Below are 26,066 nucleotides of genomic sequence, written 5' to 3'. Positions count from 1 at the left end.
CCCTGGGGCTGTGGACACACAGCACAAAAGAAAGTTCATTGCCCATCTCCCTCAACCTTTGACCTCTCATGATTCAGACCTGCTGATCTTAAAGGAATAACCAATTTATGCAACGCACACTCCTCCCAACTCCCATCTCCCAAGGAATTCTCACCCTTCTTACTCCACGCTCCCTCTAACCTACCCTGACTCCCTTCCCCAATCCACTGACAAGTCATAGGATATTACAAGGACAAGGGACCTTGGAAGACACTTAATTCAAATCCTTCTTATTATGGAGGAGAAAAGTGAAGCTCATAAGGTACCCAAAGATAAATTAGAGTACAGCCAGGGCTAGAACACAGATTTCTAAACTATCCCATGACACTTCCCAAAGTAAATATTGCAGGGTTCAGAAAATGGACTTGAGGGTCCGTTATGGAAGCTAGAGCCTTGCTAGGCCAAGTGTAGCTGACAGAACACCAGGAGCAGCCTCCCCTGGGTGAGAAATTCAGAATCGCAGGCCCTGCCCCAGACCTACTGAGTCAGAGCCTGCATTTTACCAAGATGCCCTCATGCTGTCATGCACAGTAAAGTTGGAGACACCCTGAACGAGAGAATTCTCCCTCTGATCTACAGTCAGGCAAGAAAGAGTCCCTCGCTCTCTGTGCCCAGCCCACGCCTTACTTTTCCCCAACCCAAGAGAGGGCCTGGAAATTGATGGCAATAAAAACCAAAACAACAATGCTCCCATTTCTGGTCAGTGGATGCTTCTCTCCTTATCCGTGGAGAGCCTCTGCGAGGCACTTAAATCTCTCCGTTAAGCAAACGGCACGACCGACTACACATGTAAGAACAGGTGGCAGATCACCTGCGAGAGCCCCGAGGAGCCGCAAGAGGGCTGGGTCATTAAATACTGCAGGGGCACAGATGTGGCAGCCGGCCCCCATGCAGCAGGGTGAGAACCGGGCCGCTCCATCACCTCACTGAAGGAGGGAGGGAAGAAGCCAAAACGGAAGGAGAGAGAGCCTGGTCCCACCCTCGTCTCTTGGTCCTTCATCCTTAAGCCAGATGATACCTGACATGAAACAAGCCACTCATCCTTCCTAAAGCTCATATAAGAAACAGGTCTTATTTGACAAGAATTCGTGCGTCACAAGTTCACAGTGAAAAGCAAATGGGAACATATAAAGTGCCAAGCACAATGCCTGACACATAGCTGAGGCCCAATAAACAAGAGTTTTCCCTGCCATGTCTTCACCCCTCCATCCCTCCTACCTCCTTCTGTCCCAAAGTGTTTGTACTCTGTCAGAAAGAGGCAGGGGAGGTCGCAAGGCAGGTTCATAGCCTTGGTTGCCCACTGAGATCACCTAGGCAGCTTTAGAAACTACTAGAGTCTGGGTCCCGTCCACTGAGATTCTGACTTAATTGGTCTGGGAAGCAGCCCGGCCACTGGAATTTGTAAAAGATCCTCAGGTTAATTCTAACGTAGAACCAAGGCTGCAAACCACAGCCATTATGGGATCTGTGGATTACTCGGTGCTCGTCTGAATGGAGCGAAAGTCATAATTATTTCTCCCCTCACCACGTTCACTGAGTGATTACTACATGGCCAGGGACTAAGCTAATTGCTTTATATACATAATTTCATTTAATTCTCACAAAGCCCTGTACAGTAAGAATTAGCCCTCTCATTTGTCAGTTGAGGAAACGGAAGCCCAGGATAGTTAATGAGTCACTGTAAGTGCCCCAGCTCCAAAGCAGCAGAAGTGGGATTCGACTCCGGGCCTGTCTGACTCTCAGCTGTAACGGGCACCAGGTGCGTGGCTAGGGAAGAGGTCTCAGTGACGCAGACGGAGGAAGGAGTCATACAATGGGTCTGATTCCACACAAGGTGGCGGTTAAAGGAAGAGACCCAGAGGGAGAGGGAGGGGTAGGTAAACACGGTGTGATCTTAGGGAAAGGCAGGTCCATCCAGCATCTTCCTGTCCATGGAACGCCACGGGGTAGGAGGAGGAAAGCGAGGCAGGGGAAGAGCTGTTAGCTGGAGGAGAACATTCCTGTCTCTAGCTTACAGGTAATCAACAGGCACCGAAAGAAAATATCCAGATCACATGCCCCATCACAGTAGCCACAAAACTGGGGGCGCCAGTGGACAGGGGAGGAGGGCTAGGCTCCAGCGCTGCAGAGGCAAAGCTCAGGGGGACCAGAGGACATTCACGCACCCCTCTGCCTGAGGCAGCCTATCGGCATTAATAAAGCTGTGTGAGTTAGCCCATCACTGTCCCTCTACTGGGACAGGCGAGCGATCACCAAACACTCTTTGAATAACGGGGCAGGATGCTATGGAAGAAAAGCACGTGATGCTGAGAAGAGGGGTCACAGGGGCTACTCTGGCTCTGGGCGGCCGGGGCAGGAGTGGCTGGGCAAAGAAGACTGGGCTGGAACAAGAAGGAGGTGGAATTGGGAACCCACGAAGCTGTGGGGTGGGGAGCCTTTGAGGCCATCCAGGCGGAGGCACTGCGGCCTTAGGGAGAGTGAAACATTGAGGAAGCAGAGGCAAGGCCCCCATGGCAGGACTGGAAATCCCATAGCAAGCTGAGGCTGGGGAGGTAGCAGAGGGCCCAGGCAATGCTGGGCCTGGGCTGCTCTGTCAGGCATGTCGGCATCTCTCCTAAGAGCCGGGGGAAGCCTGGAGGGTCTGGAGCAGAGAACGGGACACACGAGCAAATTTCCATTGCAAAGTATGGCCCTGATGCTTAGACTGCAGTGTAGAAAACACAGCAAGAGGGCCAGGCCCAGAGGGTCGTGGGAAGTCTGCTTAGAAAGCTGAGGTGGGAGCCCTGGAGAGAGTGGAGGGGGCAGTGTACAAAGACGGGGGGCGGGGGGCGGCTTCAGGGACTATGTAGGACGTGACACAGACCGGACCAGGGCTGTGTCAGAGCAGGCAGGGGTGGATGGCGGGGACTGGAGAAGGAGAGGTATGTGCCAAGGATGGATGACTCCTGTATCTCCAGCGTATGGGACATTCACTGTGACACAAATGATGGGGGTTTGCCCCTGAGTACAGTTTGGGGCATGATGGCCAAGGCATCTACGGAAACTTCAGCTTTCTCACCTGTCTCAGCCGCCTCTTTGAACCTGGGCCAAGCTCCCCACTATGACCTCAGGTAGAATCTGGAAGTGGGGTTTCTGCCAGGGTGTGCTACGCTGTTTCTGGGAGTTGTAAACTTGGAGAGACAGAGGAAGAGAGAGCAGAAAGCAGTGGGGGCTGAGATTAAAGGGCCACAAAAGACCCCATTAACCTGCAGCCAAGTGTCCGCCTGAGGCAGGATAAGCAGCTTATGAACTGATAAGAGGAAAGTATGCAGCTGTTAGCTTGGGGAGCTTTTGTCACCGGTTTGTGAGCAAGCAGGAGGCTCTCAGATGATGGAGGGAAGGAAAGGACCATCTGTCAAGGGGTCTCTGCAGTTCTCTGGGATGGGGACCCTCCAAAGCTCTCAGCGGCCCTGGAGCCTCTTCTATTCTGACTTTCAAAAGCAAAATCGTGGCTTAGAGCATGCAGCCTTGGAGTCAGATAGACCCAATGACCCTATCAGGGTTCTCAAAATTCCATTTTTTTCATCTGTAAAACTCAGGATGATAATATTGATCTCAGAGCATTCCTGATTGTTAAAATAATGGCAAGAATTATATAATTAGCTATTTGGTTGAGCAGTTACTATGCTTTGGGTACTGGGTTCTAGGTTATGGGTTCTGTTTTATATATATTATCTCAGTTCACCCAGTGAATAAGCCAAGCCTTCAAGATTTTATGTAATGAATCAACATCTCAAGGCAAACTAGGCTCTCTCAAGACAGTAGCTATTGTGGATAACCAACAATGACCTACTGTATAGCTCAGCGAACTCTGCTCAATATTATGTAACAACCTAAATGGGAAAAGAATTTGAAAAAGAATAGATACATGTATATGTATAACTGAATCACTTTGCTGTGCACCTGAAACTAACACAACATTGTTAATCAACTATACGCCAATGTAAAATAGCAAGTTTAAAAAAAGATGGTAGCTCTTGGTATTTTTATTAGAATAACCTCAGAGGATACTGGCCCACCTGTATTGCTGACTGGCAAAGCCATCAGGCTGAACCACCAGCCTCAGAGGCTGACCCTAGCCGAGGAGATTTTGCTTCCCCTTGAGTCAGGGAAGTGGTGGAGGCTCAGGCAGGCTGGGGTAGGGAGATGGGAGGAGGAAAGCAATGGCCCAGATGGCAAAAGGCCACCTGCTGGCCAGCACCACTGTTCCCTCTTGTTCAGCCCTGCTGCAGACTGGTTGGGTACCAGCCTATCTCCATGGGCTCCGAGCAAGGTGAATGTTTAGCATTAGCCATCTGGAAACTTGCACTGAGGGAGGGCCACAAGAAAGTCTCCTGATGGACTTCCCTGCTGGAGCAGTGGATAAGAATCCGCCTGCGAACACAGGGGGCACTGGTTTGAGCCCTGGTCCGGGAAGATCCCACATTCCGCGGAACAACTAAGCCCGTGCATCACAACTACTGAGCCTGTGCTCTAGAGCCTGCAAGCCACAACTACTGAGCCCCTGAACCACAACTACTGAAGCCCACGCGCCTAGAGCCCATGCCCCGCAACAAGGGAAGCCACCGCAATGAGAAACCCACGCACCACAATGAAAGAGTAGTAGCCCCTGCTCTCCGCAACTAGAGAAAGCCTGCCTGCAGCAAAGAAGACCCAACTCGGCCAAAAATAAATAAATAAATTAATTTTTTAAAAAAAGTCTCCTGATGCCCACAGAACCTGGCAGATCCCAAGACTTCTCAGGACCCCACTCTACTGAGATATCTGTGAGGTGCAGAGTGATCCCAGGACTTGTACTACCACGAAGTATAGAGCTGTGACTATTCCTCCTTAGCTTGAAAACTTAGAGGGACTTGGGGACATCTGAAGCCCTGAGAACAAATTTTGAAAACATTCTTTCCCAAAGGCTAGAGAGAAATAGGACTGTAGCATTACAACTTTCCTCCTCAGCTTTGCAGACCTGCCATCACTGATCACGTGTCCTTGGGCTAATCACTTTCTTTCAATTCTTATTCTTTCAATTGCCTTGCCAGGATAATACCGATAATAGCTACTGTGCAGCATTGTCTTAAGGTTTAGTATGTGTCTGAAAAAGTGTTTGGCATATAATAAGCACTCTATTAATGGTCCCTATTTATAATATGACCTGCTTCTTCAAATATAAAGAGTTCTTGGCAGGCTCCTCCATCTTCTGATTAATTTTTCAGGGTACTAGGTCAGTCTACACCAGGGATCTGAAGCTATGGTCCACAGGCCAAATCCAGTCTGTTACCTATTTTTGTAAATAAAGTTTTATTGTAACACAGCCAGACCAATTTATTTACAAAGTGTCTACAATAGCCAACACGAGTGATTACAGCAGAAACCATATGGCCAGCAAGGCCTAAAATACTTACTATCCCGCTTCTTAATGAAAAAGTTTGCCAATTTCTAATTACACTGAAGTTTCTCAAACATTAATGAGCATCACAATCACCCAGGGTGTTTTTTAAGAATACCGATTTCCAGGGCCTACCACCAGAGCACTGGATTCAGGAGACGTAGCCCAGGAACCTGCATTTTAATCAGCCCCCACCACCATCAATGATTCTGATGCAAGTGGCCCAAGGACACATTGGAAGGAACCCTGGTCTGTGCAATCAGCAATGCTAAGTGACACCAGAGCCCCGGTTGTCCCCGTGAAGGGGCAGATGGAGCCTAGGTTGGGAGAAAGTCAGCACTCTGCATCTAGTAAGGAGGTGAATGCATCCTGTGCCCCCTTTCCCCAGCAGCTGCCTGCTTTGTTTTAAAGTTCAATGCAGAAAACTTGGAAGACAAAGAAAACAAAAGTCACAAAGGATGAAATAAAAAAAGCTTTCATAATCCAACTATCCAAGGATAACTACCATTTATATTCTGACCTATCAGTCTATATGATCCCAGTATTCTTCCCAGGTATATATATGAAAATATTTTCTCTTTATTTTACAACAAAAACAAATGGGCACCTGTTTGCAGTCTTTACTCACTGGAAAATACATAAATATTTCGATAAACTGAAAGCATTTCCTCTAAGATCAGGAATAAGATGTCCACTCTTACCACTATTATTCAACATAGTTTTCGAAGTCCCAGCCACGGCAGAGAAGAAGAAGAAATAAAAGGAATCCAAATCGGAAAAGAAGAAGTAAAACTGTCACTGTTTGCAGATGACATGACACTATACATAGAAAATCCTAAAGATGTCACCAGAAAACTACTAGAGCTAACCAATGAATTTGGTAAAGTTGCAGGATACAAAATTAATGCACAGAAATCTCTTGCATTCCTATACACTAACAATGAAAGATCAAAAAGAGAAATTAAGGAAACAATCCCATTCACCATTGCAACAAAAAGAATAAAATACCTAGGAATAAACCTACCTAAGGAGGCAAAAGACCTGTACTCAGAAAACTATAAGACACTGATGAAAGAAACCAAAGATGACACAAACAGATGGAGAGATATACCATGTTCTTGGATTGAAAGAATCAATACTGTGAAAATGACTATACTACCCAAAGCAATCTAAAGATTCAATGCAATCCCTATCAAATTACCAATGGCATTTTTCACAGGATTAGAACAAAAAATTTTACAATTTGTATGGCAACACAAAAGACCCCAAATAGTCAAAGCAATCTTGAGAACGAAAAACGGAGCTGGAGGAATCAGGCTCCCTGACTTCAGACTATACTACAAAGCTATAGTCATCAAGACAGTATGGTACTGGCACAAAAACAGAAATATAGATCAATGGAACAGGAGAGAAAGCCCAGAGATAAACCCACGCACCTATGGTCACCTAATCTGTGACAAAGGAGGCAAGAATATACAATAGAGAAAAGACAGTCTCTTCAACAAGTGGTGCTGGGAAAACTGGACAGCTACATGTAAAAGAATGAAATTAGAACACTCCCTAGCACCATACACAAAAATAAACTCAAAATGGAGTAAAGACCTAAACGTAAGACCAGACACTGTAAAACTCTTAGAGGCAAACATAGAAGAACACTCTTGGACATAAATCACAGCATGATGTTTTCTGACCCACCTCCAAGGTAATAAAAATAAAAACAAAAATAAACAAGTGGGACCTAATGAAACTTAAAAGCTTTTGCACAGCAAAGGAAACCATAAACGAGATGAAAACATAACCCTCAGAATGGGAGAAAATATTTGCAAACAAAGCAACTGACAAGGGATTAATCTCCAAAATATACAAACAGCTCATGCAGCTCAATATCAAAAAAACATACAACCCAGTCAAAAAGTGGGCAGAAGACCTAAATAGACATTTCTCCAAAGAAGACATACAGATGGCCAAGAGGCACATGAAAACATGCTTAACATCACTAATTATTAGAGAAATGCAGATCAAAACTACAATGAGGTATCACCTCACACCAGTCAGAATGGCCATCATGAAAAAAATCTACAAACAATAAATGCTGGAGAGAGTGTGGAGGAAAGGAAACCCTCCTACACTGTTGGTGGGAATGTAAATTGATACAGCCACCGTGGAGAACACTATGGACGTTCCTTAAAAAACTAAAAATAGAACTACCATGTGACCCAGCAATCTCACTACTGGGCGTATACCCTGAGAAAACCATGATTCAGAAAGACACATGCACCCCAATGTCCACTGCAGCACTATTTATAATAGCCAGGACATGGAAGCAACCTAAATGCCCATCAACAGATGATTGGATAAAGATGATGTGGCACATATATACAATGGAATATTACTCAGCCATAAAAAGGAACAAAACTGGGTCATTTGTAGAAACGTGGATGGACCTGGAGTCTGTCATACAGAGTGAAGTAAGTCAGAAAGAGAAAAACAAATATTGTGTATTAACGCATATATGTGGAATCTAGAAAAATGGTAGACGTGAGCCTATACGCAGGACAGGAATAAAGACACAGACATAGAGAACGAATGTGTGGACACGGTGGGGAGGGAAGAGGGGGTGGAATGAATTGGTAGATTGGTATTAACAATCCCATGTGTAAAATAGATAGCTAGTGGAAACCGGCTGTATAGCTCAGGGAGCCCAGCTCAGTGCTCTGTGGTGACCTCGATGGGTGGGATAGGGGGGTGGGGTGGGAGGGAGGTCCAAGAGGGAGGGGATATATGTATACGTATAGCTGATTCACTTTGTTGTACAGGAGAAACTAACACAACATTGTGAAGCAACTATACCCCAATTTAAAGATATGTATACATATGAACACTTTCACATGTCAATAAATATTGCTCTCAAGTATCACTCTTGATATTCAACTGTTAAAAAAAGAATGCAGTAAATACGTACATGTATGAAATCATCACACTGTGCACCTTAGACTTACACATTGTTGTGTGTCAAATATATCTCAATAAAGCCAGAAAAAAGAGAAAAAAAGAATGCGGTAGATCTCTGTGAACTAATATGAAATAATCTCAAAGATAGTCACCAAAAATAATGCGGTCCAGAACAATGTGAATACAAGCTGGCATTTGCATAAAGGCAACGGGAAACATCTCTCCTTGTATAGCACTGACTATCTCGGCAAGGATACACAGAACCTCTAAATAGTTATTATCTCAGAAGCAGGAAATTAGGCAGATTGAGAGTATCTTTTACATTATTGGGCTTTCTTACTATTTGCATGTATATCCTTACAGAAATATTAAAAATTTGCTTTTAAAAACTGTCATTTCTCTTTCTTTCTTTTTTTTTTTTTTTTTTTTCATTTTTTGGCTGGGTGACATGTGGGATCTGGGTTCCCCGACCAGGGATGGAACCCACGCCCCCTGCATGGGAAGCGCAGGGTCTTAACTACTAGACTGTCAGGGAAGTCCCCCAAAATTGTCATTTTTAAGTCTTCATTGAAATTACATCATTTGTATGAACCACAGTGTGCTCAACTAACCATTTATTATATTTAAGCAATTCTTAGTTGATCGAATTGACTGTGTAAGTCACAGTGGGATGAACGCCCACACACATCAATATGGGCAGCCGTTGGTGATCACTACCTGAGGTTAAATTCTCAGAAGTGGAGTTTCTGGGACATGGGCTTCCTCTGATTTTAGCCTTTTAATAAAATTTGCCAAACCACTTTCCAGAAAGGCAGGCTCTGTCCATACACTTAGCAACAGCAAACATGAATGTCCATTTTCCCTTTCGCTCAGATGGCCCCTCATTTCTGACAGTGCTTCTCTTTAGAAGGCCTCCAGCTCCAAACACAGCCCAATCAGGCCGGCGTGTCCCCCAGATGCCCCCCACCTCCAGCCCCGCAAAGCAAGCCCAGGCAGTGGCTGGGACGATTGGAGCCATTTCCTCACCTCACGGCCAATGACAGTACTCAAATCCTGCCTGCTTTTCTTAAAGACTAAGCCAACAATGGGGGTGCCCCCTGGCACCCCTCCACTGGCCCAAGGCCAACCCACTGAACTCAACTGATTTGGAAGGATTCACTTGGAAAGGTAGTTCCTGGAACTACCTGGACACCCTCCTCGGGGCTTCAAGTCAGACCTCCTGGCGGACAGACCGACGCTGGCATTCTTCTCCCCCACCTGGGAACAGGTGTGCATCGCTGTTACAGCACAGAGGCCCCTCTGAACTCAAGAACCCCATCAGGTAGGGAGGCTCGGCATTGCTGGGACTGCTAAGGAAACCGTTCCAGTCTTTGGCCAACTATGCAGTTCTTATTCCACAGTCAATTGGGAGGGCAGGGCAGGTGTCCAATGTAAATACCACTGGAGCGGCAGGACTGAGGAGAATAAAATTCCAGCCACCAAGAGCAGTGCCTCTGAGGCTGGCAGGTGCCCTGGGCCACCACTGACTTAACCCACTAGGCTTCCTCCACCAAACAACACGCGCTGATCCACTTCAGGGCCTGCCAAGCCCAAGCTGCTCCCATTTCCTGTAGCTCGCAACATTACCTCCAAGATCAGCTATGGGAGGAAGAGGAAACGGGACGTGGAAGTTTCTAGAAGAGGAGAGGAGTGCCTGCCCAGTCACACAAGGGACTCTGGGCTGGGAATGCTGCCCGCCCATTGACTGCTGGCCTCCGTGGGGCTCTGCCTCCAGCCCTTGTGTTGATGGACCTCACGTTTGTGCTAAGATCAACAGAGGCAGCAGGCCTTACAAGTGCCCTTGTGTGGAAGGAGGTGGCAGTTCGGTATGAACCAAGGAAGTCACTGCAGAGCTGCTTTAGGAAAGAAGCAAGGCTTATTTACCCAAAGAGGGTAGAACTAAAATTGCCTTAGAAGTCGTGGTTCTATTTTGTAATCGTATAGTCATATTATTCCAACTAGCAGAGTCAGGGGTTGAGGCCGGCTGATTTTGCTAATGATGCACAGGAAGAAATGGAACACAGAGATGTGACCTAAGTCCCCAGGTCCCAGTCCTGAGGTTTTCACTTCATCCTTTGTTCCCTGAACTGTGGGGCCCGGAGCAGCATCCTCTGGAAACTGCTTAGAAACACTGACTCTCAGCCCTTCTCCAGAATCTGCATTTTCATAAGATCCCCAGCATCCCCCAGGATTCAGTGCAGTGGTTCCTAAACTTTAGTGAGCATCAAAAATCTCCCTCACTTCACCCCAGGTCTGACCCAGTGGGTATGGAGTGATCCCAGGCATCTACACATTTCACATGGTCCCAAGGTGACCAGATACACCGGTCTGCAGACTGCATACATGACCTGGGCAACTAATTAAATGCACAGATGCATCTTGGCCTTACACCGCTGGTTCTCAATCTTGGCTGCACAACTGAAATCACCTGAGGTGTTGAAAAAAGCATGCCCATGCCTGAGTTTCGCCTCTAGAATCGGATTTAATCAGTCTGGGGTGCCGCCTGGGCCGAGGGAGTCATACAATTTGACCAAGTGATTGGAATGTGCAGTGAAGATTGAGAACCATTGATTCAGAGGGACCGCATTTAAAACCTAGTTTTTTTACTCACCAGCCACATGACATGGGGCAATTTAACCACTCTGAGCAGCTTTATTGACTTTACAATGTGGAGAACAGCCACTCATCAGGACTAAATATTATAAGGTATATTAGACCTTATATGCCTACGTGTGCCTATATGTGTCTGGCACATAGTAGGTACTCAATAAATGCCCAATGCCCCCTATTCTCTTTCCTTGCTATGATTAGAAGTGAAAAATCAGCTGATACTCTTATCTTTACCCCAAATCCCAGCTCCTCTCTGAACAGGAAGCATAGAAATATCGGTTTCCCTCCTCACCATTCAGGAAGAAAATGAAGGCTCTAGGGCTTGAAACCACGTTGGAATGTGTATTCAGGGAGCAGAGCTGGCTTCACGGGCCTGACCCTGACTCCATGCTCAGAAGAGCCCCATGACTGGGGTATAAGTCTCTGCTGTAGCTGTCCTGCAATTCTAGTGCTTTAGGAAGATTTTGCACTGGGTCCCATAAATTAGGTAGCCGGGCCTGTCAGGAAGGAAGCTGGTTTGGAGACCAGTGCAAGGATGCCAGCAAATCCCTCTCTGGCTTGTGGCAGCAGAATTAATACAAGAGAAAAGAATAAAGGGGTGTGTACCAGAGTGACTTGGTGAATCTCTCTCTAAACTAAACATACAGGGGTATCAGGGAAGGGAGGAAGAGAGGGTGTCACTAACCCTCTAAGAGAAAGAGCCAGGAAGAGACCAACCGGAAGCTCTTCTCTTTCCTCGGGATGCTCTAGGGCCGGAGGCGGTGGCAGACACCACTGGCGGCTGAGCCCCAGCTGGATGCAGGCTCCCCTTTCTCCTCCTGCAACACGCTCCTTCCCCACCCCATCCAGCTCATCCCCCACGATGGATGCACAGCACAAAGGGCAACGGGGTGAGGAGTAGCTGGGGCCAGGGATTTGCAGCAGTTTGCTTGTTTGACGTTGTTTTCAGTGTGTGGTTTTTCTTCCCGAGTCCAAAATCATGTTTCCCCATCAGCAGTTGTTTTGATCTCTGCTTTGCTGCCTGTGGTTCCGAGGGCCGCTCTTTGGACATCCAAACGCCTCTGCAGAGTTCAGGGGAGAATGGGCTGCGTGAGCCCAGGGCTCGGACGCTGCAGCCATGTGGAAGCTTCTCATTAACCAAAGCCCATGGTCCTTCCTCCTCTGGGCAAGTGAAAGCCCCCAGGACCCATAGGAGAAGATACAGAGATGGAAAGAATGTGCCATAAGAAGACAGGAGATTCTGTTGGAGCTGTTTCTGCAACTTGACTGTGCAGGGGTGCAAACCACATCGGACCAAGAACATTGCAAGAAAGTCAAGACCGGCAGCCGCTTCCCCTCTTAGTTTTCCATCCTGGTGCCAGGATACAGTCAGATTTCTGGGTCAGTGAGGAAGTGTGTCACCAGGACTTTGGATGAATAATAAAATACTAAAGTTTGTGAATTGCTTAAGAATAAAAATTAGTATGGATTTGATTTTATTCCTAGTTTTAAAAATGCTAACTCCTATGCAGATATATTTTTCTTAGGTGTGAAGCTACAGCAAGGGCCAGCATTTGTCCAAAAGCCTGGTTACACCTGCAGGAGTGTATAAGGCATGTGACTGGTAGTCTTCTGTCACATGTAAAGTGGGGGACGAGAGGCTGAGAACTTTTAACCTGAGGTATCAAAGGGCTGTTAACCCTGTGGGAGCCTGTTGCAATGGCAGGAATTAGTAAGAACTGTCCTGTTGCCAAAATCAAATGAATCAGAGGCAATGGCTTTGGCTATGGAGCCAGCATATTGGCCACCTTTGGCCCTGCTGTACAGGCGGCAGGGGCCTGCCAGGAACAGCCCACGAGCAGGTAGCCACAGAGGAGAAACATTTTGTATCAGACTCTATTTCCAGGGATTTCTCTTCAAATAGAAGAGTCAGTGTTGGAGAACAGCTGGTTCCCTGGTGCCCTGAGAGAGAGGAACGGAGCAGGGCAGCCTTAACACAACCATTGGTGACAGTGCGGGAACTTCCAGGACCATTCACTGCACACCTGCAAAGATCCCAAAGACAGAGCAGCAAAGGCATGCCAGAAAAACGCACACTGCCTTCCAGCTTTCTCAACCCTCTGGGCACCGCATTCTAGAACTCTGTCACCAAGCCAGGTGCGACTGCATCTGCAACCAGAAATTTGAAATGAAGTCCAAAGCAGAAGAAGAGAAGCAGAAGGCTCCTGGCTTTGATTACTTTATGTCCTGCCTATGGATTGGCCACACACGTAACCTATTTTATTTAGACCTGAACGAATGCTAGGAGTGTTCCTTGGGCTTGGAGGGTCTCTCAAGGAGTCTGAAAAGAGGGAAGGGGCATGGAAACTTTTGTTAGGAGAATCCAAGGGCCTGAGGATAACAGAAGTCTCAAAATTATGTTCAAAGAGGCATCTTCCACCAGGAATCCCAAGCACAGGGTCATTGCCAAGGCCAGGGGTAACCTTCCTCACTTGCGTACCTCAATTCAGAGGAGGAAACAGCAAAGGAAGTCAAGAAAGAAAAACAAGCAAGAAGGAAAAACAGACTTATTTCGGGAAGTCAGGAAACCCAAGTCCTCCACTCAGTTTCACTTCTGCCTTGCTCTTGGCTTCTGATGCCCCGTTAAATCAAGGCCAGATAAGTGTATTTCTCAGGGCAAAAAAAGCTGCCTTGTCAGTGGCGCTAATGGTTACCTCATCCAGGGTCAAGGTCACCTTTCAGTAGTCTCAGAATTCTCTATTTCTACCCCACACTCATTGTATCAATTCCCTGGCTCTGTGCTCAGGGCTATAGATACAGGGACCCTCTATCCCAGCTGAAGAAGGAATGCCAGTTAGAGAATCAAACATTAGGAGGCCAGGATCCCAGCCCTACCTCCATCCAGCTGGAAGAAACCCTTCTCAGTCCAATGTTCCAAGGTTAGGAGAGTGGGCAGAAATGACTCCTTCCCCAGTCTAATCATTCCCGTTAACCAAGCAGTTAAACCAGAGGGATAACAGGGCCATTCAATGCAGGCAGCCACCCCCGAGATCTTTTGGCAGCAACCAATCAGTCCCTCCAAATCTGACTCTGACAATCCACTTGGAGAGAAGTTACCATCTGTTTATGGGAAAAAAAATGTTAATAACCCCCAATCATAATCAAATAGGCAACCACTTTAAGTACCTATTAGCTGATGCTAATTCACAATGGAACAATCCTGGAGTGCCCATCCACGGGCCCATCAGGGGCACCAGCACACGTCCAACCATTAGGATGGACGGCAAGCAGATGAAGCACCTAAGGTATTACCGGAAGCCCAACCAGCCTTTCTAGACTCCTGTCCTTCCCAACCCTCTTTCTGGCTTCTGCTGCCTTGCCATGCAGTCCCCAACATGTCCAGAAAGAGACAAAGGAAGTCCTCTAAGCCTGGGAAGCAAGACTCCTCCATCAGCTCCCACCTTTTCCCCAGGCCAGGTGTGTCCCAGCTTGAGAAAAGAGGATTAATAAGAGACATGTTTGAAAGCCCCTTTGAAGCAGGACAACATTCAAAGATAATTAGATAAAGTATTGGAAGAGCAGACCTGATTTATTCACAATCCGTCTTCCTTTCCCAGACCTTCCCAGGCTCTCTGCATACAGCACACAGGTGGGAAAGCAGGCCAGCACTGCTCTAGCTAGTCGTGCATTTGGGCATGCCATTTCATTTCTCTGTGTCTGCTTCCTTACCTGTACAATGGGGACATTAGCCTAATAAGTCTAGGGTCTGTTTCAACTCTAATAGACCGTTATTCTGTTTCCTCTGTGACAGTAAGAGGGAGCCAAGAAATATGAAGTTCACTCCCACAGTATCTCTGATCTAGACGTATATAAAGATGCTTAAGAGGTAGTCAGACAAGAGAGACCAAGTAATGTATGCCCTTTTTACAGCCTGCAAAAACCCCACACGTTTGCTTCTTTCTCCATTAAACAATAATGATAGTCACCTTATATGAAAACTATAGGACATGTTTAAGTATTTAAAGACACACTAGCATCTTCTACCTGGTTATTGTTCTAACAACCACGTGAAATAAAGATGGCAGATGCACGTGGATGTTCATGGTGGGGCGGCCAAGACCAAGGAGTTAGGTCATTCTATCCATAGTTGCCATGAGAAGTGACTGAGAATGCAAGGTAGAACGTCCGTTCTAGAACCAACGCAGCTTAACCAGACTGAAAACCAGAGCAGGTCACCTCCTTTCTTGGGCTTCCTATGCCTCAGTTTCTCATCTCTAAATAATGACACTGCAGGGCCCGGCTAGATCACTGTCACGATCTTTCAATGTCTAATTTTAAAATATTATATGAGGATGAGCATGGAATAAATTCTAAGCCATGTCACTTCCAGGCCCAGGATGCACCGGCACAATATAATTAGTTAAGATACTGACATATTTTGATATATTTCTGTCCCTCCCAGTAAACGACCCCTGCCCTGAACCTCCCGACCACCCACCACTCAACCACCCTGTGATCCAGCATGATTATGAGTTAACACCTGGCACAGCAGGGAGCCCCCGGGTGCCGGCTCCAGCAGGAGGGTAGTATGTGCTCTGACTGGTCAGTGCCCACACCACACCAAATACTTCAGGATCATCCTGCCACTCTAAAGCATGGGGCTTCATCCACAGCCCAAAGAATGCCCACTGGACACTCAGCCCCATTTTAGAACCTTTGTGATTATAAGAGAAGATGAGCTCGAATCCTAACCCCTCCACAGGGCAGAATCCTGACCTCTCCCCAGGCCAGAATTTCGATCAACGCGATGGCAGTTGATAACAGTAAAAAAGTGTCTGAGACAATGCATTTTCAGTTCATTTCTATAAACTCTGGTTAATACATTCAACCTCCATAAAATAGGTCCCCAGTGGAATTCCTGTATGTACCAACATGGAGAGATCTCTAACACATGACAAGCAAATAAAGAAGATGCAGAAGGGTGCTTAGAGCATAAACACGTGTACAAATTAAAACATACACAAAGTAATGCATCTTGTAAATGTATTCACATATGTAGACATATATATGTGTATGTATATATGTATATCTTTCTTCACATCCTGTACCTATCTGTGACCACTCTTGGGAGTGTTACAGTCTTTAATCATGCTGTTTAAAACTCTCGGGACACAAGCTCTCTCATCCACATAAAATTTATTAATAAGGTCTATAAGAGACAAATATACTTTTGATTGTTTTCTAGATGTCTATGAATAAATGCAACTGTGATTTGGAAAAAACAAACAAAACAAAACATATATATATACATATATGTAAGTAGAACTATAAAATTGAGCTGGTTACCAGGCTTGGCCACTAGGATTGCCGTAGAGTAGAGGCAGTTGCTAAGTTGGCAGTCCGCAGGGTATGGGGTCAGCTGGGAGAGAGCCATGGCGTGAAGGGTGGGTGTGCAGAGACAGCAGAGAAGGAGAGACAGAGATACAGGGAGAGAGACAAAAACAAGTGGACTGATGGATGCACAGTGAACTCAAGCTAATGACTGCCTATGGAAATGGGAGTGGAAATGGGACCGGGGTGACAGTTAAAGCCATCTTAGTTTTATCAGTAATAGGAATAAAACATTAGATGCAACAGAAGACAAAACAGTAACAGCTGCTTATGCTAAGTGACAGGAATATGAGTGCTTGTCATACCAATGTCCGTATTTTTCTATATATTTTTTTATTTCTCAGAAGGAAGTTCATTTTAATAAGGCCTCCTCATCCATACACTGTGTTCCAGGCCCTCAGATGTGGAGGGTGGGAATTATTTATGAGTCTCCCAGATCATCTCTGCTCCACCTCCACTGCCCAGGCATCTCAGATTTCCAAATGAGCCCTAACTAGCCCATTACTGATTAACAAGCTGTGCTTGTTTTCTGAGTAAAACTGAAGTCATTCATTTCTAAGTTCAGAAACAATTTGTCAAAGACTGTGCGAAGTTTCAGGCATACTCAGCTGAGTGACTGCGGGTTTCTGCAACAAGTCACTCCTGGTCTAACAGGACAGGTGATGTGTGAGCAAGGTAATGACAGTGCTCCAGGATTAGGGTAGAAGAAAAGCATTTTTACTAAATATTGTGTGGGACAAAAGAGGGCATGATTAAGCCTTGAGAGGGCAGCCCTTCCTGGAAGGACAATGAAAGAAGCTTGGACAGGCTTATACACAAAAAAGAAGAAAACTACAACCACAGGTACCCTTATAAATGTCAATTACACACAGATCTCAACACTCAGAGCAATGCAATGAGGGAGGTGGTATCATTCCATCATTTTGAAGTTGTGGGAATAGAGGCTGTGAGAAGTTAAGTAACTTTGCTGGAAACAGAGCAATTAAGTGACATCACAGATTTTTAACCCAGATTTGAAAATTCAAAGCTGAGGAACGGGTGGCTCTGAAGAGACGGAGGTTTGCCTGAGTCAGATTTGGGGGACTTCTGGTACATGCAACTTTGCTCTTTTTTCTGGACTGGGAGGCCCACTGCTAATAAAAGATCAAGGGTGTATGCAGCCTGGGGCATTTGCTGTTTCATCCTAAGATGAGAACTAAATACAGTCAGGCATAACAAAGATCAGAAAGATGCAGGCTTAATTCTAAACAGGGTCAGCCTTGGATACAACATCTTATCTTGCCTCTCACTCTAGCCAAGCTTCTTCAGGTCGCCTGACTTTAAATTAAGGAATATTTCACTTCCAAACTTATGGATATGTTCTTGTGGCGCAACCAGGGCCAATGAAGGCAGCTCAGCCCGGGAGAGGGGAGTGGGTGTTGGGAGAGGCTCCAAGGACAGCTGAGGGGAAAGCACCACCCTGGGTGCTGCCTAATTCATCCGACATGGGGACACGCTCTTCCAGAAAACAGATGACAATTAAGAGGAAAAATCTGCTTGTATGGTGGTGCCAGTCTTGTTGCAGGGTCTCAGCTGGTGGTGTGCCTCTCCAGGGGGAGAGCAATAATGCCCCGTTTTTCCCTTTGGTCAAGGCCCTGCTGTTTCCTTAGGTGGAGGGAGGAAGAGCTAGGAAAGTTCCTCCCATGGTAGGAAAATTTTGCACAAGTACTAGTGCCAGGTCCTCAAAGCCAGGAGCCCAAGGATGATGCTAAGACTGAAGGCTCAGAGCCTGCATGGTGGTCACTGATCTTCCAAACCTGTGAAGCCCTGTTTGGCCCGTGGGGTACTGGTAGATAAAACCTCTCCAGCCAAGGTGGCTGACCGTGGTCTCCTCTTGTTTAAGTCATCTGGCTTCAGGCCAAACTTCTAATATACAGAGAAGTTTTATAATTTGCCTTTACGAGTTATTTCTCTTGGTCAAAATATTTCATTTGCTTCAAGAAAACCTGGTTTGCTCTTCTGGGACTTGTTCAGCTTAACCAAGAGCAGAAAGAGGCAGGAGGCTTCTGGGAAGCCAGACAGTCCTCCCCCATAATTTCTGCCTTTCTAGTTCTCTATGGCTATCCCTTGCTATATATCAGTGTTCTAAACTTGTAGGGTGGTCACAGACTCTTTTGACAATATAATAGAAGCTATGGATTAGTTCCTTCCCAACCCCGCCCCCTGCCACCGTGTACAAACAATTAAACATTTACATATAAGTTCAGGGGACCACTATCCCTGTGAATCTCATTCATGCTTTCCCCTTCAATTCCTGAGCCCCCAGGTCAAGACCCCAACCACAGATACCAGTTCGTGTGCAGAAGTCATCGAAATTCATCTTTCTGGATCCCATAATCTCACCAGAAGACTCCAATCTGAATCCTTGCTCAGGAACCTGACGGCTTGTCAAACACTTCATACTCCCTCCCCACCCTTCTCCTATTAACATCAGCCATAAATGGAAACCCCAGCTGGGAGTATATCTTGAAATTCAAGTTTCTGTTTAAGCACTGGTATCCAGCCTCCCTTGTGCCATTTGGTCAGATCCATCCTGGGACCAGGCAGATGGATGCTAATTCACCACATTAACCCCTTTTGTGCCAGTCCCCTTTTCCCAAGCCTTGGTGGAGAGCCACGTCTCACATTCCACCCCAGCTGTAATGGGGTTGAGTACTCTGTGTTGTGGAAACTGGCCAGCAGATTTAGCAATCACGTTGCTCTTGGCATCCATTCTGGAACTCTGTGTAGAGCTACGTGCTGAGATACCATGCATGGGCAACCTTTCAATGCCACAGTCTACCATCCTACATTTAGTTCTGCTAATACCTTCTCATCACAACTCCAAGGATGGGTGCAGACAAGAGAAAAACCAGGTTACTCAAACGAAGAGTCCTTTTACCCACCAAAAATAAAAAGAAATGTAAGTCCTCTTCATTTGCCCTCAAATCCAACTTCTTTCCCAAATCATCCTCATTGTACCAGCCCAGTGAAGCAATGTTTTTAGCCATTACAGAAAAACCAGGTGGTCCACAGTTTGGTCCTCACACCAACACTGCCTTCAATCCATCACTACCAATAATAAACGTGTAGATGGGAGTCTCTACCAGGGCCACTTAAGCCCACCACCCTGAAGCCCTCTCAGAGAGCAAAGAAATTAAAACAGCATCTTTTGATCAAAAGGAGCCATGTTTCCCCCATGAGACCCTCGCAAATGAAAATTCCACCTTACCCTTCATTCCAAATTTGGACCGTCGACCATACTTGTTGATCATGATAAAGAGAACCACCAACAGGACACAGGCAAAAGCAGCAAGTCCAACGGCTATGGATACCTATTGGGAGCCAAAAACAGACAGTCGAGCAGTTACAGAAAACCGGAGTATGAGGTAACACGCATGCTCAGATGAGAACATCCTATTACAGTAGCAACCGTAGCCCTCCCAGAACTTCAGTGAACTTCAGAACTTCTCAGACTGAGTAAGGTCTTGAGAAGATGTAATTTATGAGACTCTAAGAACATCGAAAAATAAATTACCCAGATTGATTAGAGAAAGTTCCATGATTCAGTGTTCTGAGCCCTCTCATCTGGGGACCATCCTAAGAGATGCAGGAGGAAGCCCAGAGATGCTTCTGTCTGTTGTTCCGTTGTGGTTTTAATTAGCAAGCAAATCTTGCATCTTCACATTGACATTCTTTGCATAATATTCTTATCCAGGAGATTCTAAAAAGACCCCTTTCCTTTTCTCCCCAGAGAAACCTCAGGCTCTGAGAGCGGGGCGGGTGGGGTCACCTCCCACTCAAGAAGATGCCCTGGGCAACTCTGACTTTTGTAAAAGGCTGTACAGTTAGCAGCCCCTTCGAATCAGGCCCAGCTGGCTCCTAATGGAGTGGGAAGTTTCAAACTGTTCTCCTCCCGAGCCCTAGGGCTTAAAGCAGATCCTCAAAGACTTCCTCAAACAATGAATTATTCTCATCAAACAAGGAAGGTTTTAACCACCTGAAAGGAGGTCATTCATCACGGCTTCTCTATGCCACGTGTGCTAGAGTTCCAAATAAGGCAGTATTGGGAAAAGTTAGCTACTAAAACAGAAGCCTGAAAAACTACTGCATCAGTAAACACCTTCCTCTTGACCAAGGAGTGACTCACCCCAAAAGTGTCTTCCTCTGGTTTATGGGTCACAGTGATAGGAGGGGTGGGGCTCACTTCGTAGACTGAAAACCAAACATAAATAGAGAAGAGTAGTTAGCTTCCTGGCCATGAGAGCCTCAGCCACGGTCCCTGCCTAACTCCCAAGCCCTCTTGAAAGTTCTTGCTGGAGAACATCCCCTTGAAGCCAGACTCTGACTGCCTGGCCTCCCCAGGCTTTGCAGGGGTCCCCAGAGATTGGATCTCCGTGTGGCTGCCTGGTGGGTACTGATGACTCAAAGACAGACTCCATAGGTATAAAGAACCTTTGCTCCCGTCCCCCAATCCCCATCCCAGAGTAAATAATGTAACCTGGACAATGTGGGCCATGAGCTATTGAATAAATAAGAGGGAAAAAAATGGTTTGGGATCACAGCCAGGGTCTGGATTCGGCCAATTTCGTGGGTGATGGTAGCTGTTGCTGACATTCAGCTCCTCTCTGCACCCTTTATCCTGTCCCAGACTCTCCATGCCCTTCCTCGTTCCCTCTTCACTCCTCAGTGAGATCCAGGAGGCCTGTGGCCCCATAAACAACCCACTATCCATTGCCCTACGGCAGATTTCAGAACACAGTGGCAGCTTCAGTTGGCAGCAAGTTTATCTGACTAGGAAACATCTGCTCTTCCCAGCAAGGCCTGGATGGGAAGCCGAGCATCCATTAGTCCTCCTTCTAGAGTCAACTCCTTGTCCAGAGAGAGCCCCAGTTCAAAATTCTCTGGAGGGACATCCTTTGAGATGACAAGTCCTCAAAGACCGAGGACAAACAAAGGAATCCAGGTTATATTTACATCTGTGCCAAACAACAAGGGGCGTTCTAAACAGGACTGTCTACTGTCTCAGGCCGAACAGGGAGCAGAAATGGCCTCAGCCGTCCCTGTTCCTCTCCCACAGGGGACAAAAGGAAAAGGAATAAATATGTTTCCCCACAGACCATGAGCGAAACACCAAATCCTTTGGGGATCGTCTAGTCCTGGCCCCAAATCACTTATAGACTGAGCCTCAATAATCTCATCTGAGGACAGGCGAACCTATCAGGAGACCTTGTCAATCACAGCTCCACACGAGGTAGGTCCTGGCTCTCAAAGCAGGTGACAAACACTAACATGTTTATAGGCTCCACATTCTCTCTGCAAGAACAACCGAGATGCTCAACAGGGGTCCACCGGGGCACGTGAACCCCACATCCTTCCTCACACCACCTCGGTCCGTCTGGGTGGGAAGACACACAACATGGTCAGACCCTAGAAAACTGCGGGGAAACTGAGGCAGCAAGTGACTGTCCAAGAGGAGTGGGCTTGGAACTGCTCAAGTATTTCTACTCTCCTTTCACAGTTCACTCAGATGCTCTCAGCGGCCACGAGTCTGAGGATGCTGGTAGAATATGAAAGAGGGCTATTTGGACTCAGTAGTTACCAAAAGTATCAGAATAAATCACTTTCAAAGCAAAAGGTAAAAGAGACTTACAAGAGACAAAGTTATCCGTGCTCTCTGCAAAAAAGACAAAGAGATCATTAACAAACGTAATAAAAAACCAGAACAGTCGCACTCTGTCTTTCTCATAGCTATGATCTCTCCCACTCACCATGATCCCCTGTTGCCCTGGCAGCTGAAAACTAAAATCCTTGGCTCGTCACCCCTCCCCCACACTCTTTAGAAGGTGGTCTTCCAAATGGAGAAGGAATAAGAGCTAAAACTCCTGGTTTCAAGGGAGGTGGCCTGGTCCACCTGGAGACTAGAAACCATACTATGAGATGAGGAACTACATCCAGACTCACCATCTCACCCTCATTCCTCCCGCCCTCAGGTGCCCAGAGTGTTGGGAACGTTGGTGGTACATTAGCGCCAAGAAGAAATGCTTGCAGGATGGGCTTCCCTGGATCTTCCTGGAAAATGCCAGCTATGATCTCAAGACACAATTCCTCAGATCAATATGTAGAGTTTATTCTAGTAGGTCATTGAGACGTTCTTGGGAATCCCTCTAGAATCTGTCCACTCCCCAGATGAAAATGTGTTATTTGGTCTTTGGCCTTTAGAAATGGCTCACCTAATAATGAAAGCCAATCATTGTTGGGCATTGATTATGAGCGAGGGGCTGTGCAAAATGCTTTATGTAATACATCAATCCTTATAACCACCCTAGGAGGTGGGTAGCATTATCCCCTTTCAACAGAAGAGGAAAGAGACTTATAGAAATTAAGTAACTAATTGAATGTCACTCATCTAAGAAGGGATAGAGCTGGATTCAAATCCAAGTCTGGGCTCAGAACCACTCTATCAGAGATTCTCAAACTTTAGCATGCCACAGAACCATCCAGGAGGTGATCACTACCATTCTCCAGTAAAAAGAATGAGGGATCCTTGGAGAAACACATTAATTCCAGGGCTGGGGCAGAGAAAGTACAAGATGTGCTTGGAACATCTTGCAGTACTGGAAAGTAAGAAGGTGCTCAAGAATTAATGGGGGCATGAAGAAGGGACACAGGAGCCAGTATGAAGGGGTCTCCAATGGCCAAACTGGGGATGATTTGAGCAACAAAATATAATGACAATATAATGACAGTCATAGATTGTTATGAGCTGAATTATATCTGCCCAAAATTCATATGTTGAAGTCCTAACCCCCAGTACCTTAGACTATGACTGTATTTAGAGATAGGGTCTTTAAGAGGTAATTAAGTTAAAATAAAGTCACTAAGGTGGGAACTAATCAAATATGACTGGTGTCCTTATAAGAGGACACTAAGACATAGACGTACCCAGAGGGTGGAAGGAACCAACCCTGCTGACACCTTGATCTCAGACTTCCAGCCTCCAGAACTGTGAGAAAATAAATTTCTTTTGTTGAAGACACTCAGTCTCTGACACTTTCTTACAGCAGCCCTAGCAAGTTAATACATGGATTATAATTCATAGAACAAAATAAATACCCATGAGTCCATACAGATATAAAGAAGTAATTTAATCAACAAATGAGGAAGAAAAGAAAGCTTTTCCTTACAATAAAATCCAATTAATAAATGTAGAGGAAAAGGATAGAAATAGAAAAATCACCATTGACAAATGGCACACTAATATTTGTTTCAGGCAAGAATCATCAATGAATGCTAAAACTAATGTGTGAAAGAATGATGAGAAACAAGATATTTACAAAGCTTCAAAATATTATGCTTATTAATTACAGAGGAGAAAAAAATAGTCACTCTGCAGTGGAGAAACCTAGCAGACACCATCCTGACCAAGTGAGAAAGTTAACATCACTGGTAATAAAATGTACAGACGTCGCGTACCCCTGACACAACGTACTGAACGGGCACAGCATCACTTCTGCGGTGTTACTGCCAAAAATGCCTAACTGGCATTCAATTGTGAGAAAACATCAGGCAAACCCAAATTGTGGGACAGTCTACAAAATAACTAGTTAGGATCCTTCAAAAGTGCACAGTGAGAGAGTGGCATGGACATATATACACTACCAAACGTAAAATAGATAGCTAGTGGGAAGCCGCCGCATAGCACAGGGAGATCAGCTCGGTGCTTTGTGACCACCTAGAGGGGTGGGATAGGGAGGGTGGGAGGGAGAGAGACGCAAGAGGGAAGAGATATGGGGATATATGTATAACTGATTCACTTTGTTATAAAGCAGAAACTAACACACCATTGTAAAGCAATTATACTCCAATAAAGATGTAAAAAAAAAAATTAAAAAAAAAAGTGCACAGATCGTGAAAGACAAAGAAAGCCTGAAGAACTGCCCCAGATTTAAAGAGAATAAGGTAACATGGCAGCTAAATACAATGTATCAATATAATCCTGGATTGGATCTCAGAGAAGAAAAGGACAGCAGTGGGACAACTGGTAAGATTTAGATAAAGTCTGTAGATTAGGTAATAGGGTTGTATCACCATTACTCTCCTGGTTTTGATCACTGCCCTGTAGTTATGTAAGATGGTAACACTGGGGGAAGCTGGGTGAACAGTATAAGGAAGCTTTTTTGGTACTATTTTGTAACTTTTCTGGTAAATCTCAAACTATTTCAAAATGAAAAGTTAAAAATCTTTTAAAAATTTTTAAAGAAATATGGATTATTGGTCCTCACCCCAGAGTTTCTGACTCAGGAGGTCTGGGGGAGGTCTTGAGAATTTTGCATTTCGAACAAGTTTTCTTGTTCTGCTGGTCCCTTTGAGAACCACTGCATTTTACTCCACTTCCTCCTGGCACAAGCCTACCACACCCTGAAAAATAAGAACTTATTCGTTCATTCATTCACCGTGGGTCTTCCATTTACCCAGGCCCTTGGCTAGGCTTTCACAGTCATTGTACTCACAGCTCTATCAAGTATGCGCCAGCAAATATTCTTCCCTAACTACCCGTGGGGGAAAATTGATGCCTTTCTGTGAAGGAGTCCCTTAGAGAAAGCCTTATTCACAGTAAATTCACTGCTAATAGGTTGCTTGCTCATCATCCACTTTGTGTTGTTTTGTGGGAGAGCAATACAGCTTTCTCCAGATTCCTGAGTGTGCCCTTCAGGCCCCCCACCCTCTTCTAAACTTCAGGTGACCAAACGGCTGATTTGGGAGGAGGATGGAGGCAAGGGGGCCCTAGCCTTGGCTTCAGAGCCTGAGAAAAGAGAGGTGCCAGATCAATTCCTAGTTAACACCAATTTGCATATTTCTCATAAGGCTCTCATTTATTAGAGAATATGCTCACGTCAGCCAAATGTTTTGGCCGAATCTGTAAACCCTGTAATCTCTCAATCAGCCTATGAATGCTTATCTCCTTTGCAAGAGCCTGGAAACATTTATACACCCAGGAAGCACACAAGCCTTGGAACAGCCAGACCTTCTGGGTTCTCTCTAACCTGTGGGAGGACTCAGAACTTCACCCTGGAAAAGGATGGTACCCGAGAGTGGTCCTCACCTCAGCCTGCACCAGCAGGCTGGGAGGACAACCGGACCAGTGTGCCAAGGCAGCATCTGAATCCCAACGGGAACTGGGCATGAAAGCAATGCACATGTGTCCTCCAGATCCCAAAAGCCTCAAGAAAAACCCAGCGGGAAAAGCCAGTGGGATCCAGAGAATGGAGAAGAGAGGCAGCAGCTTGCGTCCAGATAGAGAGAGATGCACATAGACATGATAAGGAGAAGAGATGCCCTGGCTTCAGGTATAAGGAGGGAGTGGGGAGCTGCGCCAGGCGTCCACACGCTCTGCCTACCCAGCACAGAAGGCCACATGCTGCTGCTGCCTCCTTTCCCCCAGCACTGGCAGGTTGGGACCACATTCTAGTCTCAACAAGTTTTTTGGGGAAAGAAACCAGCCTTGATGCGGCTATGGACACTGGGGCAATGGTGTGTCCCACGGTTTGTACCCAGGGCCCTGACGGAATTCTGATTTCTGCTGTCACAAGGTCATGATGAAGAGGCTTCCCAGTCA

The 26,066-nt window shown here is 46.0% G+C and overlaps 1 protein-coding gene across 1 annotated transcript in view; it reads right to left on the bottom strand.

Moving 5' to 3' along the window:
• The window catches only part of LOC149750008 (NT-3 growth factor receptor-like), a 155,347-nt gene extending 134,895 nt beyond the window's left edge, over positions 1–20,452 (bottom strand). The window contains exons 1-2 of the mRNA XM_089906829.1: positions 19,986–20,452; positions 19,680–19,782 (exon numbers count right to left, since the gene is read on the bottom strand). Of these exons, the coding sequence (XP_089762955.1) occupies positions 19,680–19,722 (43 nt within the window). The 5' untranslated portion in view covers positions 19,723–19,782; positions 19,986–20,452. The remainder of the gene's footprint in view (positions 1–19,679; positions 19,783–19,985) is intronic.
• Positions 20,453–26,066: the final 5,614 nt, after the last annotated feature.

Source organism: Delphinapterus leucas, chromosome 2 (genome assembly GCF_059928025.1).
Source record: "Delphinapterus leucas isolate spDelLeu-1000000601 "Yukka" chromosome 2, BTC_Dleu_Yukka2, whole genome shotgun sequence".
NCBI classification, from domain to species: Eukaryota; Metazoa; Chordata; class Mammalia; order Artiodactyla; family Monodontidae; genus Delphinapterus; species Delphinapterus leucas.
This window is presented reverse-complemented; position numbering and strand designations above follow the sequence as displayed.